This window comes from Siniperca chuatsi, linkage group LG1 (assembly GCF_020085105.1).
Source record: "Siniperca chuatsi isolate FFG_IHB_CAS linkage group LG1, ASM2008510v1, whole genome shotgun sequence".
Taxonomy (NCBI): domain Eukaryota; kingdom Metazoa; phylum Chordata; class Actinopteri; order Centrarchiformes; family Sinipercidae; genus Siniperca; species Siniperca chuatsi.
This window is the reverse complement of record NC_058042.1, coordinates 3,273,987-3,294,397: the sequence shown is the minus strand read 5'-3', so window position 1 is coordinate 3,294,397 and position 20,411 is coordinate 3,273,987. Positions and strand designations below refer to the sequence as shown.

At 40.7% G+C, this 20,411-nt stretch overlaps 1 protein-coding gene across 7 annotated transcripts in view; it reads left to right on the top strand.

Annotated features, from left to right (window-relative positions):
* Positions 1–20,411, top strand: part of LOC122877822 (tetraspanin-18-like) — a 37,706-nt gene that overhangs the window by 10,914 nt on the left and 6,381 nt on the right. The window contains exons 2-6 of one of the 7 annotated variants that reach the window (XM_044199970.1): positions 607–686; positions 8,377–8,434; positions 16,629–16,724; positions 17,551–17,745; positions 18,349–18,423. In XM_044199970.1, coding sequence (XP_044055905.1) covers positions 16,662–16,724; positions 17,551–17,745; positions 18,349–18,423 — 333 coding nt within the window. In that variant the 5' untranslated portion in view covers positions 607–686; positions 8,377–8,434; positions 16,629–16,661. Of the gene's footprint in view, positions 1–606; positions 696–901; positions 1,014–8,376; positions 8,435–16,628; positions 16,725–17,550; positions 17,746–18,348; positions 18,424–20,411 lie in introns of all 7 variants that reach the window. The other 6 variants (XM_044199933.1, XM_044199943.1, XM_044199953.1 and 3 more) reach the window with 6 other exon arrangements.

Here is a 20,411-nt window from a genome sequence, read left to right as displayed (position 1 = left end):
GTATTGGACAAATTTACATTTTGACCTGATGATGGCGATAGAGGAAAAGTTAAAAGATCACCAAATTTATTACAATTCATCCTGAGGAGAACATGAATATCTGTACCAAATTTCATGGCAATCCATCAGATAGAGATATTTCACTCAAAACCACGAACGTGAACCTCATGGTGGCGCTAGAGGAAAAGTCAGAGGATCACTAAAGTCATTAGGATTCATCCTCTGGGAACCATGAATATCTGTATTTCAAATTTTGTGGCAATCCATCCAGTAGTTGTTGAGATACCAAGAGACCTACATTGCCATTCATATATGCATGCTGCTAGCGTGGCTAAAAACAAAGCATGTGCTGAAGTGGAGAAGGAGTTATTAAGCCGTCTGTTGATTTTATAATATTCATCAAAGAATGAGAACCAGAAACAGTCATTTAATAAATGGTAGTAGAGTCCAAAACAAAAGGTGGGGTTTACTGTCTCACTTTGTGATTATTTAATGTGAGGAATGTTTCGAGCTTTTGGCTTTTCCTCTCACAGGTGATTTCGTCATGAGTGTGTAAATACTGTATAACACAGCCACCATTACTGCTCTTTTTTCTCTTCTCTACAGCTGATGTAAAGCAGTGCGAGGTCAAAGGTTAAAGACTGCCATTCTCCCAGCTACATTCGAACCCAAGAGCCATTAAACAGGTACATATGGTATGATGCTTTCTGTTGCTACTCCGTCCTGCCCTTTCACCCTTCATTTCATTTTGGTTCAGCTTTGTTCATATTACCTTCAACTACGAGCTTGTGCTTTCATCCATCTGTATGTTAGCTAGAGGGATATCTGAAAAACTTTGGGATTTCACTGAAATTTGGGAGACCGTTGTAGACATTTATGAAGCACTTTCTGTTCTCACCAGTAACTCCTCAACCATGAAGCCTAGAGGCAAAATTAGCCTGATATTCAGACTGAATTGCCGTTTCACTTCATGCCCGACGTTGTGTTCACATCAGCCGATTTCTTGTTGGAAGGTGGGTTATTTTGTTCCGTTTATCCTAATCAATCAGTAGAAAGTGAAGTATCCGTCCCACGGACATCATTTTCAGTCAACAAAGACGTTAATTTAACATTTTCTCACGATGATTAAAGAAGAATTGCTATTATTATTTCTTACAAAAACATGTAGAGCTGTTTCAAGCTCATTCACGATTGTTGCCATTTTTGTGTCGTTTTTTTTTTTTTCATGGATGTAGCAAGTTAGCTAGCTATCTATGTAGGAAGATGACCTCTGCATTACAGTAGAGGCTGAAATTTTTTCGGGGGATTTCCAGTGGGATTCCCGCTGGATGGGAGTCAGTTTCACTATTCATCACGGGACTGGGACGGGACTGGGAATCAAAGGTCCGTTTTTATATATAAATACGCAGTTCTAATATGAATAATTCAGATTTATTTATAGGGAACAGGATGGGACGGGAGTTAATCTTCCGGGATTGGGACGGGACAGGAGTGAAAATCCACTCCTGTGTCTCTACTCTGCATTTTTAATCAGCCTACAAAGCTCTGCTTGGGTGATTGTCAGTCTTGTCAGTGAGCACAACAAAGATACATCAGACCCATTTGAATCACTTAAATGGGTCTGGAAGCAGGCTTCCTGGATGCCAATACTGATACTGACTGTTGTTTTTTCACCACCATGGTACTCATATTTGGATGAGCCCAAAAAAAGTTGATTTATGTGTTTTTTTTGACATTCACACAGACTTTTTTTATGTAAGTGGTTACAAAATCCTTTTGAGCGTGGCCATTTTGAACATTTGAACTCATTGTATAACTGCAACCACTCAGGTGCCAGTTTATTAGGCAAATATCACAGTACAGTCGAACAGCACCACAAACTACAACCTCCAAAGTGATCTTACAGTCAACACGTCTCTGACAGTTTAAACAAAAACTGATTATAACCTTCATGAAGGGAGGATTTACTGCAGGACTGTCGTATTAGACTACATTAGTTTCAGCTAGGTGTACCTAATAAACTGAGTGTGAGTCTGACTAAAAACCTCAACATTTTCTGTTATCAAATATTCATTTGTGCAGCTTTATTGGAGATATACACTCTCTGTGTGCTTTCAAGTAATTATTTTACTTTGATCATTTTTTTGTCTCTTACCACAGGAAATACTGTCTCATTCTTCGACGCTTCTTACCTCGGTCTTGTTTACATCGTTCGGCCGATCAAATTCCAACTGATGTGGCGGCTCACTGCAGACAGACACAGTGACAAATGTAAACCTCCACGGAGGTCAGACTGCAAGGCCCGATCAAATTAAGTCCAATTAAAACAAACTTATTAACACTGTCTGATGTCTTTGATGTTCAGGAGCTCCATCAACTTCAATAGAAACATATTAGTTCTTCTGGTTTCCAACAAATGTTAATGTATGCAGTTTTACTAAGAGTTCAGTGTGATTGACTGCTGCAGTCTGGAAAGTATCAATTAATTTATCTTCTCACTGTGTGTACTGCATAGACTACACCACCTGGTGAAGCATGCAGCACACACAGGCACATGTAGTCACGCCCACATACTTATGCACACACACATGAAAGCAGTATAGTGTGTGACTGTGGCAGATGGTGAGCTTGACTGTTCAGTCCTCATTACATTTAAAAGATAGTAACTTTTTCTTATTTCCCATCGTCATTAATGCTCATGAGATGTTTAAACCATACATTTATCATTTCCCACGGTCAAAACCCACTTTTGTTTCTTTAATGGTAGTTTAAATGATGTTTGTTTATGGAGGTCTGTATTTTTGAAAACAATAGAAGCACAAAACTTCTTAATGCAAAACCTGTAGCAGATTCAATTCAGTTCAATTCAATTTTATTTATATAGCGCCAATTCTTAAAGTTATCTCAGTGCACTTTTCCAATAGAGCAGGTCTAGACTGTACTCTTTATACTATTATTTACAGAGACCCAACAAATCCCAGGCAGAAATACCTGCTGAAAGCGGCAGAAGGAGAGAGACGAGAAAGCACAGAACTACGGGAGAGAGAAGATGTCGAGTTAGTAACATGCAGCGATGGGATAAACGTGTACAGATGGAGGGGAGGAGAGAGGTGCATCATGGGAAGTCTCCCTGCAGTCTAGGCCTATAGCAGCATAACTAAGGGGTGATTCAGGACTCACCATTAAGAGCTCTGTAGGCGAGGAGAAGGATTTTAAATTCTATTCTGGATTTTACAGGCAGCCAGTGCAGAGAAGCTAATACTGGAGAAACATGATCTCTTGTCCTAGTTCTTGTCAGTACGCGTGCCGCAGCAGTCTGGATCAACTGACTGTTGAAGCTTCTGACATTTGGACCTCTCATTATTAAAATAAATAAATTAAAGTTGCATTTTCCTTTAAAGCAGCCCTCAGTTTGACCAATAGAGAGCGTTTCCCTCAGAGAAGAGGGCGATGGCGTCTTTCTCTTCCCCATGTCAACATTTATAACAGCTCCAAACTAACAGGCTGGAAAAGCAGAACCCGCGGCACTGACTAAAACATGACATGTTTGCCAATAGTAAGTCTAGTAGTATTTTAGGTATGTGTTAAATAATTAAACTCTCTGAATTTTAAACTCTTGTCAGCACACACCATTACATCACTTTCACCTAAATTCAACTGTGAGAGAAAAAAATCGACTCGACTTGGAAAAGAAGTTTGCGTGACTCAACTTCAGGCATTTTATCACAAATGAGACATCTTGTCATTTTGACAAGAAAATTAATATTTATTTTAAACAAACCATTCATTTTTGTTCTAATCACACTTAATTAATATAAAACACAATACAGCTTCTGACTAAAATGTGAATCTTCACCTCTTTGTCATATTTGCATTTGCGGATTTTTTTTTTTTAGGTTGCATCACAACCTTTTACAGCATTTTACAAAGCTGTACTGCAGATGTAACAATAGAAATAATGAAGCTCAGTGAAAATGACCTCATTTACCATCCAATAATCAATACTTTCCCTGGGGAGACGCTACAAACTGGGCCTCGACTGTTTAAGCAGGTCAGACAGTGGACAGCTCCTGGTGCTGAAATGAGGTCAAAACTTTTCCAGACGAATGCTGCATTGACCCGAATGTAAGATGACCCTGATTTATAAGACGACCCCAACCTTTTTCCAACGCCTGTTTTTGGAACAAGACCTTTTCTTTCAGACTAGTCCTGTTGGGAAAGCTTCCCTGAGATACTGTTAGTCAAAGGAGAACATAGTCCTCGTCCTTAAAGCCTTTTCTCTCATAAAGGTGAAACTTGAAATATCGACGTTAAAGCAGAAATTAAATCCCACGTATATTTTCAAGTGCAGCTAATTCGTTTTTAGCCTTTTTTTTTTTCCGTTGGCTGACTTTGGTGATCTTCTGACTTTTCCTCTAGCGTAGCAGTATGAGGGTTGAACTTACTCTTCAGGTTTCCAGTGCTGAGTGTTTGAAATTGCTCCCACTGCAGTAACTTCTACATTGCAGCTAATAAGGAAAGAAGTGACACTATATTGACCCAAACTGGTTGGAGCGCCTCATTGAAGTAATTGGTGATTTGGCTAATTAAACTGAAATTGTGTGTGACCCCTCGAGAGTGTAACTTCTTCTCGCTTCTCCAATTCTATACTTTCACATCCGTTTTAGCATTCAGAGTAGGAACCTCCGTCATGGGCCTTCCAAAGAGGCTTTACACCTCCTCCACCCTCAGGGACGCTCTAGTCTTTATGTATTCTTCATCCACCTGCTTTTATTTGGTATGCATCTCAGGGCCTTTCCAAAATCAAAGTGTGTGAAAGGAGATAATTTGATGCCTCCCTTGCCTGGCTCTATTTATGGTTATGAGGCATGGTGGCAGTCCCTCAAAGGGAGAAGCTGTCCATGTGACTGGTTTTCATAACAGGTAGCTTTCAGCAAGGACGGAGAAAGCGGGGAATGGTAATAATTATCTCTTTGAAAACACTCCCCTGAGGCCTGCTTTGTCCAAGTTTTCTCTTCTCCCCCCCCCATTTCACCAGTATTTCTCATCCACCTTCACTCAGTTTCTTCAAAACCAAATGAACGAAAGTCCAAATTGTTAATTCAGTTTGCTAAAGTAACTTGCTTACAGATTTAGAGGAGATATGATTCAGTGCAGTCAGTAGTATCTCAGAGTTGACCCCATAAGATTCTTGATTTTGCCACTACAATTAGAAAGATACTCCAGTGTTTATTAATACCATTTGAGTCCACTTTTTTGACGCTGTCTGTCTGCATGGTGCGGTATTTTAAAGCTGCATTAACCAGGGGCCAAAAAATAAACTTCAAAACAAGCTAACAGCCACAAAGCCAACACCAAATCTCTAGCTTATGAAGTTATTAGCAAGCAGTTGCCCGCTTTAATGTCGAGCAGACACAGAGCTACGTTAGCATCCATTTTGAGTTGTGTTCACCTGATCAATGTGTGTCCAATATTCACTCTTCTTTTAGCTCTGGTTTGGTTTCCACCCACTTCTGAGAAAAACATCTGGCTCTTGGTCCTTTAATGGGATTTGTTGACAATAAAAAATATATAGACTTATCTCCAGATGTGTCCTGCATTACAGAATAACCCCTGGAACAGACTGAACATCACAAATCGATGATTTGAAGGCTAATAGTGCCTTTTTCCCAAAGTTCATATTGAGCATGTATTGATACTTATTCACAGTTCATGGTTTCAAATATTTGAACACATAGATTAAACTCATACATCGTTGTATTCAGAATATCGGAACCCATTCAGAAAAGCAGCAACCACACCGTCCTGAGATATATCAATGCCAGTCTTCTCCGATAGCGGCTGTGTTTACATTGTTCTCTCATTATCGATGCAGAGAGCTTGAATCCTCCGGGCTCATCCCTCTGTCCCCGTTCACTGCTGCACAGCACTGTTCTGATGGATGAAGGAAATCGGGTGCGTTGCTTCTCCAGCGCCGAGGAAGCCGCCTCTCTGACACTGTGATTTATTGTCACTGGTGGGCGAACGCTGCAGAAACGGTTACACACACACTGGCTGTGGGAAGCCTCGGGATTCACACTGGGATTTTGTTTCACTACTGCACTATGCTGACTCTGCAGTCCTCAACACTGTGGGCTAGTGGTTGTATTATAAATGCTAATAAAGGGGTTGTATGCAATGAGTGTCACTGTGGCAGTAAAACTGAAGTGAAATATTTCGTTTCAGCAAATTTAATGTCTTTATATGGATATTTAAAGGAATAGTTCACCGAATCATTTCCTACTTGTTACCAGAACAGACCATTGCTCACTGGGAGAGAAATATATATATATTATTATATATATATATATATATATATATATATATATATATATATATATATATATATACACACACACATTTTTGGGTATTGAATGTACGGTGCAGTTGTTTAAACAAACTGTTCTTTGATGTTGATGAGTTGATTCGCTCAAGAAGTAACCAGGAAACTTAAACCCAGTTCTGCAAGAACTCCGTACTCATACAGTATCTGCTGATTTCTAGATGTCTCCAACCTTTTTTGTCTTCTGACCCCTTAAAACAAAACGTCTCCTCGTGAAGCCTCGTCACAGGTTGTCTAATCTTTGGATGCCTAAAGAGGAGAAACTAACTGGGATGTCACAAGAAAAAGCAAAGAACAGAAAAAAAAAATATAATTTTCTTCAGAAGACGATATGTTTTGTTTTTCCTCGCTCATGTTCATTATCACCACGCGATGCCTCAGATTTATCTATCGGTTTGGGAACCAGTATGCTAACTAGTGGCCGTGTATTGTACTCTACAGAGAGTGACGTCACCTGGCACCAAAGACCAGCCAATAACATTTGACCCGTTCAGTAGCTGCTTTTCATCAGTACACTGCTTATGTCGGCCGTTGCCGAGGTTACACAGGTTTGCGTTTTGTGTTTGGTTATTGTTAATAACAGTTAATGAGGAGCCAGAGACCAACATTTCACTTTGTGTTGAACGATTTTCTTAAAGCTGCACTGATCAATATTTTTTTGCCTGAACAATGGACCAAATGACTGTGTGAAAGGGGTCAGTCGTAGTGACAAACCCACAGAGAATCATCACCCGACTCTGCAGTTCCCCTCAGCTCTATGAAGCATTGTTTTGGTTTTACTGCCCGCAGTTTTACTGTTTTGATTCGCTCTCATCAGCTTTGCTTCCAGCAGCAACTAACTGGTGAACATAGTGGAGCATTTAGCAACTTCAGAGCCAGATATTTTTCTCAGGAGTTGGTGGAGAGCAAACCAGAGCTTAAAGAGAGTAAATATTGGACCTACGTTCATTCAGGTGGCCTGAAACATGACTTTAAATTAATGCTAATGTTGCTCTGTGTCTGCTGGATGTATAAATACGCAACTGTTTGCTAACATGTTAGCCATATCAACTTTATAAGGTGATATGTCAGTATTGTGCTCACAGCTAGTGCCCCCAGGTGGCCAAATAGTCACTTAATGCAGGTTTAAAGCTCAGGGAGCACAACAGAGCTGTCAACGGTCAGGCATTTTGATAAGGTTGTGGAAGTTTAATGACAATGGGTGCACAGGCAGGCAAACACACACAGACACACACCAGATGCTTATACATATACATTTGCCGCATAGTCAGGCAGTCCCAGTGTGAGGTAATCAAACCCAGCACTTGAAGGATCTCCAGGGTTGGCCCACAGGAAACCGCCGCAGGGAGAAGCAGGCTGCAGGATTATTGAATCCAACCAGAGCGATTCTCCGTGACTGCAGAGGGGAGAGGAATTATTTGTGGCCATTCTCCGTCTGGCTGTGTGAAATTACCCAGCTGCCCCCAGACCTATTTTTGAAAGGAGCCACAGCTGCTAAATGGGACCTGATCACCACTTTGTGTTGCTGTGTACTCAAAACTCAAGGTACAGGAAGAGCAGGGTCTCTATTCTTGTGACAGAAAATACCCTTTTCACCGATGTACCAAAAACAGGACAGAAACAAACCTTTTGATCTTGACCCTTTCACCGCTAAGGTACAAACATATTTCTGAGAGTTTAGGTTTTGTAGCAGTTGAGGCTGAACTAAAGGTGCAGTTACCAGGTGGCTCAGGGTAAAAAGCCCTTTCCCACCACAGAAACCCAGATTTATTTTCCTGCTGTAGTGCTTGGCCCCTTCAAACATTTAATAGACTTGGGAGTAACAAGTGATAAATGGCCTTTTAGTGAGAAAAAAAGGTAAAATAAAAGAAAGAAAGTAGCAAAGACTGATTATTGCTAACTGCGGCACATTTTGGTGTACGTAATGTAATACTGAAACCAGCTCTCGTACTCTCGTAAAGATACAATTCTGCTCTTGTCTTTTCTTTGAGTAGAAATTACAATTGCAGAGAAGACAGGCACCCAAAAACAACAAGCTGTCATGATTGAAAGGTAAGAAACACGTTGATAGTCGTGAGTACAAAAACACTTTGAGCAATTTGAGATTAACGATACTGAACGAACTGTTGTGATTACAAAAAAAGCTGTTTTCTTCAGACAAGGACATTTGTCCGGTTTATGAAGAAAGAAGTAAACATATAATGGAAAAATAGGTTGAAGTTGTAAAACTTCAAGTCCAAATTTTTAACAGTGGAACAGCAAACAAGCCCCAATAGTTTTTAACCCATGTTTGATGACAGTTTTGCATTAGAGCATACACAAAAACACATGTAACATATAGTATATGGCTCTTTAATTTCACATTTTCCCACAAAACAGTTAAAATTGCCTATAATGATTTCAGTAAAGAGTGAGAACTCTTTGATGCATCAATAATTACAACTTCTTCAAAGACTTTTTTTATATTTCTTTAAACCAGCCTCTAATTTACAGCATCTACTACAACTATCACACTTTATCATCAGCGTCATTTTATGGGGAGACATGGAGACTTTACGATCACTCCTAATAATTTAATAGAAATGATGTTTAATTGATGTTGAAGGGGAGGGACAGAGAGAGAGCAACAGTGTGTGATGTGAATGGATTAAACCCAGACTGAAGTAGACCTACATCTTACATCTGTCGCATGTATCAGTGTGTTAGTGAGCCACCGAATGTGTCCCCTCAATATTTATAATTGACCAGAAACGTAATCAGATCAATAAAGTATTTCTGATTCTGATTTCTGATACTGAGCCAACTCCAAAAAGCACAGGATGTGTGGCGTTCACTGAATACCTCCCGCTTCATGTAGTTCACAAGGAGACGCTGTCTGTTTGAATCATACCATCATGATGCACGTGCTAAATACAAAACTACACCACACAATACAAAATATAAACTAATGTGTTTGAAACTGTGACCAGGTTTTCGTTGTAAAGTTGTTGTTCAAAACGCAGATACGCTTACAAATGCCACTTGTGAACACGTGCACCGGCACATGCATTGTCCACGGCGTGTCGCGTGTTTTGTGTGTTTTACCGAACACTGTATCATGTAGCTGCCGGTTATCTTCTGTGGACCTGCACGGGACTAAAAATGCAGAGAGAAATACGTTAGTCGTGCTCATTCGGACTGTCTGTAAAGTGTCTGCACAGCTGTATGGAAATAGAAGCCTGACAGACCAGTTTGATGATTGGTTCGTTGGGTGGAAGCATCCCCAGGTGATTGGTTCCTTCCAGATGACGTTGTTTTATCTGAGCCGACCTACTGGAGCTGGTGGACACCTCACGGCCTTGTTGTCCTCGCCGCGTTGACTATCAGAGCTTAATTTGTAATTATGTACAGTATGTTAAAGAGTAACTTGACACCAGGCTGAGAAGCTGTGTTTCTCTGCCCTCTCTGGTTGAAAGTTTCAAACCTGTTTCACCTCTGACTGTTTGTGGTCAGAAGTGCGCTCAGGTGCACCCAACAGTGATGTCACACAGCCTGGAGTACACTCCTACATCAGAAGAAAAAAAACACTGGAGGTCAACAGGGGGTGTTAAGTAACTCTTTAAATTAGCCATACTGATGGCTGCTCATTTGTTGCAGAAGTGAGCGACCATTTATGTCAACCCTAAGTCAGCGTAATGTGGTTTCTTTGTTAGTCCCCCATGAAGTTAAAACGTTTCTCAACTCCCGGTTGTTGCGCCGCTTTTCATCCTCGCGCCCCTGCAAACCCCCATGCTAGTGCCTCATTTTGTAGCAATGAAAATGAAATCCTGCTGCTTCTTGTCTCTTTGTAGCTTCATGTGTGGTAAGATAACATCAATCTGCTTCAGCGTGCTAGCTACCAACTTCGCACGCTAAATTACATTAATTTGAACGTGTGTGTGTGTGTGTGTATTATGTGATCACTCCATCGTGGTAGGGTTTCATTAGTTCTCAAAATGTCTTTTCACTTCTTAAATATGAGTCCACAATATGAGTATTACACCTGATTTACTGAAGGGAAAGAAAGACCGCACACTTGTTCGTGTGCACCGTTTAGACATCAGTCAGTCATCAGTGGCAAAATGGCCATTTTCCCTTTTTCTTTTTACCCTTTTAAAAACACACTGCTCTTATTGGTGAAGACTTTAATAACAGTAGCTTCAGTAGTTACCAGGAGATGTCTCCTGCTGAGCTGAGAGGACAATTACACCCTCGCACTTCATACATGTTTTTACTTAAAAAGCCTGTCAGTCTGATGAAAGGTTAGTGTTTGAAGAGCGAGAAACTGCGCCGATCGTCCAGAAGTTTTGTGATTAAAACGGCAGCTGGTGTGAATTTTAACAGCTTACAGTTTTTTTATTCTAAAACAGATGTTTTTTGGATTTCAAAGGCAATTGTAATCATGTGATCTAATTGTAGTAATTTAATTATGATTGATTAAATCATGATTACTTCTAATTGTGACAGCTGTTTTTGACCCCTGTTGTTTAATCAAGACGTCTGTTTCTGCCTTTTCATCTTTGTAATTATGGCGGCAATTTTGTGATTGCAGTAAATGTGTGTAATCATGTTTTCTCTGACATTGTTACAATGCTTGCTGTGTTTTTAATGTTTTATTTTTTGACAGCTCTTTGTGTATTCTTGTTTGTTTTTTTTCCTACAACCGCTGTCTTTCTTTGTTCATTCCATAAACACAGAACTGTCTGCGTAATTGTAAGTCCTGTGTAAATGTGCTGACATGAATGATTGACAAAGATGTGTTAATAATGCTGAGTGCATGTGTAGACAAATTCCCAACACACCATACATGCCCTTATTTTATTAACCCTGACCTCACTCAAACAGGCAGCAATTACCCAGAGTGCACTGGCAGTTACAAAACCTGTGTTTAATTGCAGTGAGAGCAGAGCACCCGGCATTTTACTTCATTAAACTAAAAGCCCCACACAGATCGGTCAAATTAGCAGTAAATACACATTTACACAGCTGTGAGCTCACCAAAGTCAGACAAAGAGTGAGGTGGTAAATAAGCAGGAATTACTGGTGTTAACTGCTGTGTTAAAAGGGAGCATCAGAGGACAGCTGTTAGTTTTCAGTCCTCGCTGTCGGTTTTAATCTCAGAGACCCGGCAACCACCAGGAAATAACTCCAAACTTTAATAATAATAAAACTTTATTTATAGAGCACTTATCAAAACAAAGTACAAAATGCATCACAACAAGAGAAATAAAATACCACAGTGAATGATGAAATAAATAAAGCTCAGGTAAAATCAGGATCTGCTTTCAGATAAAAATGTGTTTTGAGAAGAGACTTAAATGAAGACACTGACTCAGACAGCCTCATTTCTTCGGGCAAGTTGTTCCAGAGCCTTGGGGCCCTGATGGCCAAAGCTCTGTCCCCCTTAGTTTCCATCCTGGACTCAGGAACAGACAGGAGACCCCTGCCCGAAGATCTCAAACTACGTGAAGGTTCATAAGGGATTACAAGGTCTAAAATACAGTCTGGAGCCAGGCCATTAATGTGCCTTAAAAGCAATCAATAAGATCTTTAAATCAATCCTAAAACAAACAGGGAGCCAATGTAAAGAGGCTAAAACAGATGTGATGCGGTCGTACTTCTTGGTCCTGGTTTACAGCCGAGCAGCTGAGTCCTGTACAGTCTGCAGTCGTGTCAGAGTTTTTTGATTAAGACAAGTGAACAGGCTGTTACAATAATCGAGGCGCGAGGAGATAAAAGCACGTACAACAGTTTCTGCATCACTAAGATTTAAAATAGATCGGATTTTTGAAATGTTTCTGAGGTGATAAAAACATGATTGGACAAGCTTAGTGATATGTTGCTCAAAACATAAATTGCTATCAAACAGGACACCAAGATTTCTTGCAACAGGCTTGTTATGTTGTGACAGGTTACCAGTAGATGGCAATATTTGTTTAGTGATGTGTTTGGGTCCAGTAACAAGGATTTCAGTTTTATTTGAGTTGAGCTGAAGAAAATGTATCGACATCCAGTTTTTTTATGTCAGACAGGCAGTCCTGCAGAGAACTCAGCGTACTGAGGTCAGTGGGCTTGACAGGGAGGTACAACTGTGTGTCATCCGCATAACAATGAAAAGAAATACCATGTCTGCGGATGACATCACCCAAGAGGAGCATGTATAAGGAGAACAGTATTGGTCCCAGAATTGAGCCTTGAGGCACACCATACTTGATATGGGAAAAGGATGACATGAAGTTATTAATGCTGACACAGAATTTCCTATTGGACAGATAAGATGAGAACCAGTCTAGTGCAGTGCCAGATACGCCCACCCAGTGCCTCAGTCTATCTAGAAGAATGCCATGATCAAACTTTAGTTATCACATTTCTTTCCCTTTTTGGCATGTTTGTTGACAGGATCATTTTATTTCAAGCTATGTGGGTTTAAATTGTGCATTTAAAAAAAAAAAGACAAACAATGTTAAATGTCAGAGTTACAATACAACTCTAATACATACATCTACATTTGGGGAAATGTAGACAATAGTAAAAGGGCAATAAAAATAAATAAAAGAGAATTATTTTCATTTAACATTGACACAACGTTATCCAACAAGTTGTCTAAATTGAACAATAAAATACGTAGTTTGTCCATTCCCTCTAGAACGAAGTGTTTTCTGGTCTGATGCCTCTAACAGCAGGACGACATCAAAATATCTTTGACAACACAGTGGTTAAAGTTTGGTTAGGTTTAGGCACCAAAACCACTTGGTTAGATTTAGGGAAAGATCCTGGTTTGGGTTAAAATAAATACTTAGTTAAGCTTAGGGGACCTTTGTCGTCATGGTTACAATAATAATCACATGCTTAAGGTTATGGAATGATCGTGGTCAAGTTTGACCGTTGGTTTGAAACGGGAAACAATCAGCGGCCTCTGGTGTTACAGTCCAATGTTTTGTTTGGCCCGTCCACCACGACCTCCTCCTTCTGCAGACTTTGTCGCTCTATAATAATGTCACCTGACCTCCTTCTTTGCTCCTGACGTTTATACTTCTTACGACCGCAAGAGGGCGCTGTCTCTTGTAAACGTGTAGTTTTGGGCCATTGTTATTACAATTCATCCTGAGGGAAACATGAATATCTGCACCAAATGTCACGGCAATCAATCCAATAGTTGTCGAGACATTTCACTAAAAACTACTAATGTCAACCTCATGGTGGCGCTAGATGAAAACTAGACTTCAGGGCATCACCGAAGTCAGTGGGTTTCATCCTAATTCATCCAACACTTGTTGAGATATTTCAGTCTGAACCAAAGCGGTGGACCGACAGAACCACAGACTTTTAACGAGGCTACAAACACATCAGCGAGCCGCTCTGTTGCACTGGGTGACGTGTTCCTTCATCACCATGAACACACACACTGTAGTTTATTCTGACTCAGCCCCACACACACCGTCCTGCTGCCCCAAACACTCACTACAGCACCACATGTGGATTCATCCGCCGCTGAAAATAGTCCCCAACAAATGCACTATTTCCTCCTGTTAGTCTGATAAAAACTACAGCGAGCAGCTGTTTTAGGAAATTACTGAGCCTTTTTAAACACGAAACTATATATTTGTGAGCTGTTTTTAAAGATCTTCAGCAGGGACCAATAGGCTTGGAGCTGAGAGCCACAGACAGGAAGTCAGGAAGTATTGAGAGACACATTGTTGGTTTAGATCTTTTCAGGGGATTTGACAAAAATATAGAATAATACCAGACTTATCCTTTAGAAAACAGTAGTGATTTAAACTGTAAGCCGTTCCTTATAGCGTCTTTCTTTACTGTTATGATCACCAGCTGTGTGTTATGTCTCTCCAAAGAGAAATCCTTTGGCACAGTGAAAGTGATGCTCGTTATGTTTTGTTCCTTGAATAAATAGAGGATGGTTAACATGAGCAGCGATAGCCACCATGGATGAATTTAGAGTGTTTGTCAGGATCTAATCAGAAATAAGGACCTTTTAATCGTTAAGAAATCTCTCGCAGTAGTCGTGCTCTTGATTGAATTTGCAGTTATTAAACTAAACTGCTCGCTGTCCCCTCACATGTGACAGGTGGCTGTATGTTCGTTTTAACTGGTAAACACCATCAGGGACCATAAGTGCACAGTTGGTCCTCTTCACACCCCCACCGATGGCCCCGCTTAAATCAACATGTCCTCCTCAGCACCAGCCAACGTCTCTCCATGTGTCAAATTATCCCACAGGGACAGGCTGTCAGTGTCACGTCCCCAGAACTGACAAAAACTGTTACTGCCGATGTGTCATCATGCATTTCTCTGTCCTGCTTCTTGTGTTTGCTCATATCAACCGCAGATAAGACGCTGAATGTAGTGACAGAGTCTGCAGCATCTTTATGCAACACGCTGCATGAAGCTTTACATTCATGCAAGACAATGCAATTTTTTTGTTGTCTGTATAAATTCATGGTAACTCAGATTTGGCCAGTATTCGTGTTGTCTTAACAACACCTTTTAAAATCATAGAGGCTTGACATCAAATGCATCATTGAATCCTCCTGAATTGATTAGCCTCAACATTTTGGGATTTGGATATTAGAGCTGCAACTAACGATTATTTTCATCATCGATTAAACTGCTGGTTCTTTTCTGGATTCATAAATTAATCGCTTGGTCTATAAAATGTCAGAAAATTGTGAAAAATGCTCATCACAATATCTGAGAGCAACAGTCCAAAACCCAAAGATATTCAATTTACATTGATATAAAATTTACCAACAAATCTTTACTTGAAAAGTGACTCAAAAGATCAATCGATTATTAAAATAGTTGGCAATTAATTCTCAGGAATGTTTTTAACTAAATCATTGCAGGAACTGATGATTGATTTTTTATTTTTTTATTTTATAAATCAATTTATGTAATTTAAACCTGCATGAATAGTTTTTTTTGGCCACTTGGGGGCAGCGCAACAAGCGGTAAACACAAAAATCACATTTTGTCGCCTCATGATAATATGTTGATATTGTGAACCTGTTAGCAAACAGTTGCCTGTTTACACATCCAGCAGACACAAACATGGTCCTTCATCAGGAGGCGTGTTGGTGTCTCCTGATGGACGTCAGTCCGGTCTTCTCTCTCCGTCAGCTCTGTGTTTGGTCTCCTGCAGCTCCGGAGGGAAACATCTGGCTCTTTAGCTGCTAAACGCTCCGCTAAGTTCACCAGCTGCTCTCTGGCTGCGTCTGCCTGCTGTTTGCAGGTAGTGAACGGCGGCTTTTTACAGCTTGTTTGTTGAAAACAGCTGCTGCTAGAAACAAAGCTGATGAGAGTGAAACAAAACCGTAAACTCGCCGGCTGTAAAACCAAAACAATGAGCTGATGCAAACTGTAACGCTCCGTAGAGCCGAGGGGAACTGCAGAGACGGGTAATATGTGGGTTCAGGACGTCCCTGGTCCCTGATCTGTCCGGGAACCTTTGTCACATGTCGTTCCCCCCTAAAACATCTGTGGGTTTTCTTTTCACACACATTATTAGATCTATTGTTAATATAAAACTATAGATTATGGTAGCTTTAATTTTTATTATTCATACTTATATCCCTAAGCCCCTTTAATATGACACTGACTGAAGGATTTACTGTCATGTACCTCAAAATCAGTCCACTGTTGCATAATTTGTAACTCTGGTGCAACTTTCTGTACAGTGTTTTCATAACAACAGTAATATAGTAACACACATGCATACATGCATCTTACAGTGCTGTGTTCATTGCTTATACAACATATTAACCAGCACCCTGCACTTTGATCTCTACTTTGCACCTTCTGCATGTACAGTATATATTTATATATATTTATATATACATTAATTTACTTTACAAGGTCTGTTTGGTATTTTTGCTGGAAAAATGGCAACAATTACAACAATTTACTGATCATCAAAATAGTAAATTTTCTGTCGATCGAGTAATGGATTAATGGACTAATGGTTTCATGTCTAATACTCTGTATATTCCTGTTTTACTATGAATACTGAGAATCTTTGGCACAAAAAAAATCCTTTGGGATTAATAAAGCTCCATCTTAACTGAACTTATCTTAGGTCGATCTTAAAGTACATCTGCACTGTTTGAATGTTCTTAAATTATGTTATTGTGCCGGTTTCTGTGTTTTTGCACTGACTAAAAGGTGTGTGTGTGTGTGTGTGTGTGTGTGTGTGTGTGTGTGTGTGTGTTTGCAGGGGCAGGGGGAGGTTTCAGCTCGAGGCTCAGCCATGGAGGGGGACTGCCTCAGCTGTATGAAGTACCTCATGTTCATCTTCAACTTCTTTATCTTTGTGAGTTCACCACTTTCTCCGCTCTCGTCTTCTGTTGTTTCACATCAGACTGAAATCAAAGGACACCAGGAAACAGTCCTGTGAAGTCGTAATGACTTTATGTCGATAAAACCTTTGAATGTTTGACAGCATCAGCTTTCCTTGTTTCCAGTTGTAAGATAATACGAAGCAGGATGAAACATGTTGTGTTTTTTTTCTTTCTTTTTGCTGTTGTAAAGAGTGCTGTATATATCGGCCTGGCTCTGTATGTCCATATAACTTTCATTTATCTGTAACGCCCTGTGATTACCAGCATGTCCAAGCTGATAACGAGAACAAATAGTGGAGTTTAAACCTTCAGCTTCAGTTATTCACATCCTGCAGTGGCTTTTTCACTGGTCAACCTTATTATACTGTATGTACTGTATTATATACAGTGTGTATATATGTACTGTATTTTTGTAACTTTCCATAACCGACAATCCAACATTCACCCCCACTTCATGCACCGATTGACCAGCTGTGTGAGAAAGTAAGCTGGGTGTGAAAAGTGTTCTTTGTTGTCGATTTATACGATTCATCATGTCTCGTCCCTCTCTATGACGGCGGGCTTTTCACCTCATCTTCGCCATTCGGAACATCTACAAACACTTTGCGCTTTTAGACGTGTTCAAACAACACGTCTAACTTACGAACTATTTTGTTTTAAGAATCCCCCGACTGTTAGCTGTTTGAATGTTACTCATGCATCTTCCCCGTCATTCGTTTGTTTACTGTACCAACTCAGTACAGTAAATATCTGAGGTAGATATCGTTCTGACTGAATAATTAACCTTCTCTCTCCCAGCTGGGTGGCTCCTTCCTGCTGGGTGTCGGCGTTTGGGTGCTGTTGGACCCGATGGGCTTCAGGGAGATCGTGGCGGCCAACCCCCTGCTGTTCACCGGGGTCTATGTCATCCTGGCCATGGGCAGCATGCTGTTCCTGCTGGGCTTCCTGGGCTGCTGCGGAGCCATCAGGGAGAACAAATGTCTCCTGCTCTTTGTGAGTCTGTCCTTCACACACTGATGACAGGGATTTACTGGTTTTATTGTTAAACCATGACATCTTGTGTGATCGTCTTAGTTAAAGTCAGAGTAGATTATATATTTTTTACACTGTATATTAGCTGCGACTAGCAGTCAGAATAATGCTGCATTCATAAACTGCAGTGGTAGAAAGTAATTAAGTACATTTACTCCACTTACATCCTCCATTACATCCCTGCTTGTAAGTTATGTAAGACCAGAGTAAAACAAGATAAGTGTGCCATCTAGAGGAGTTGAATGTAACAGTGCATATCTGCAAGACCAGTTTAAGATTATAGCTCTCGGTGTTTGTTTATTTAACCTTTATTTCACCAGACAGCTTATTATTCACAGCCAGTATAAAACTGTATGTTGTGTAAACTGATGCGGTTATTAATTTTGTTTATTGTATGTAGTATTTTTGCCGTTTCTGTGCAAGTTTTTAATTTTATGTCTGGAGTCATATTAAAGCATTTGTTTAGTCAGTCAATGCAGAGTATTATTATCATCATTATTATTATTATTATTAGTATTAGAGTTCCCTGGGTAACACTGTGACTTTTTTTTTGTGGTTACTCAGTTCTTCATGCTCATCCTCTTCATCTTCCTGGCCGAGCTGGCAGCTGCCATCCTGGCTTTCCTCTTCAGGGAACATGTGAGTACAGTCTCTGGATCAGTTCACCTTGACAGCGGAGCTAAAAGTGAATGAGCACAAGACCAACGGTTGTTCCTCTGACAGGTTTAAGCTACTGATGTGCTGCAGTTTCCCTCTGTGGAACTGTGCTTTTATCACAGATGGGTTGTGATATTATCAAAAGAAAGTTCGCCCCTGTAGTTAAATCTCTGAATTGTCTCAAACAGCTGTAAAAAAAACAAAAACAACAAAAAAAACTTTCAAATTTTATCAAGTTTATCCAAAATGTAATGCGTGTTGTAGCCACAGGATAGCATCATGGGTATGACAGCACCACACAGCAGTCTGGTGAGGACTCATTACAAGTGATGTTTAAAGGCTGTGATATACTCCAAATACATACTGTACACCGGGCCTGTCCAACTGGCGGCCCGCGGGCCACATCCGGCCCAGCAGCAGCCTCCGAGTGGCCGAGCGTTCATAAATCTGATGTATGACAAGATAAGTAAACTACACATACAGTGTGTGGAAGCAGCTAACGAGTGAGCCGTCTCGCTTCCTTCTCATCTCTGCTGAGAGCTGCACGTGCGCAGCAGCGATCGGGCAGGATGTTCACGGATGTAGCGACGCCGGCGATCACGTCTTTCACAAATCAGCGTTTTCTAACGTGAGCTCCGACCAGCTGAGCAGCTTTTCAAAACATCTGGCTGTCGACAGTCACAAGCAGGAAGTGCTCCGCTGACAGTATGTCTCTGTCAACCCTGAAACGTAAATCTGACAATGAAACCCGCCAGTTTAACGCCGCCTGAACTGGCGAGTGTTTGTTTATTTTACCGCCATCTCCGAACGCCTGCTATTTTTTTTTTTATTACATTCATTTGCATTTGTTTAAAATTTGTCATTACCAAACACTAAAAAAAAGGTTTTAAACAGGCTGCTGAAAATGTCTGGCCCAATTGATATTGTAGTTGAATCGCCCTGCTGGACACTAACGCCTGCGGAAGTTTTTCTACACATCCTGAAGTTCGCAGATGACTCGGTCGTAGCGAGCCTGTTACAGGGGAGGGATTCTGCTCAGTGGCAACGACTGCTTTTTAAAACTGAATGTCGCCACAACTAAAGACACAAATGTAAGTCCCATGAAGTCATTAAGGGTCAGATCATTGGACAGGTTCAGCGTTACAAACATCTGGTTACCGTGATTAACAATAAGCTGACGTTCAATGACGACACAGTGGCAACAGCTGCTGCTTTGGGGTGTGTAGTAAACTCATGACGCTCAGCCATCACCTTCTCCGCTCTCACTCGGTTCATCTCTCAACAGGTGCCAAGAACAGGTTGCAACGTGTAGTCAAAGTGGACAGTAAGGTCATTCGTGTTAAACTGCCTGAGACATATTTTACAGTGTCATCCTCTGTATGGAGAGTTTGAGTTTCTCCAGCCGCAGTCTAATCTTTCAGGCCACCAAACTGTTAAACACTCATGATGACTCAGCTGATTTTAACTACCGGGGGCCTGATGATGTTTTTGGCGAGTTTTATGTATGTTATCATGTTTTATGTGCCTTGTCTGTGTTCCTACGTCTCTGTGTGTTCAATGTTTTACTTGGCTGCAAGAAAAATGTCCCCCCCTAGGGACAATAAAGTTAAAGTTGAAACACTCGGGGATGTGGACAGCAGGGCGGACGGACGCCACACACACAGTTCTGTTTATACTACATTGGCTTCTGTGTACGCAGACGTGTTTGCTCATGTGCAGTTAACATGTACAGTCAAAACTTTTTGGGCTGCATGCAGAGATCTGCACGGACCCTCGCAGACGTGGACAGATAACAAAATGTACGTCATGCAGACCATCGCAGCTAAAGTATAGTCTTAGCTTTACGTGCTGTTCACACATGTGGCAGGCTCTCTCTCGCCTCTCAGAAGCTTGATGTTTAGTGTGAAGCGCGTTATTTACATACTCGGCTCGGATTTGGCAGTTATTATCTCATGCTGCCATTACGCAGG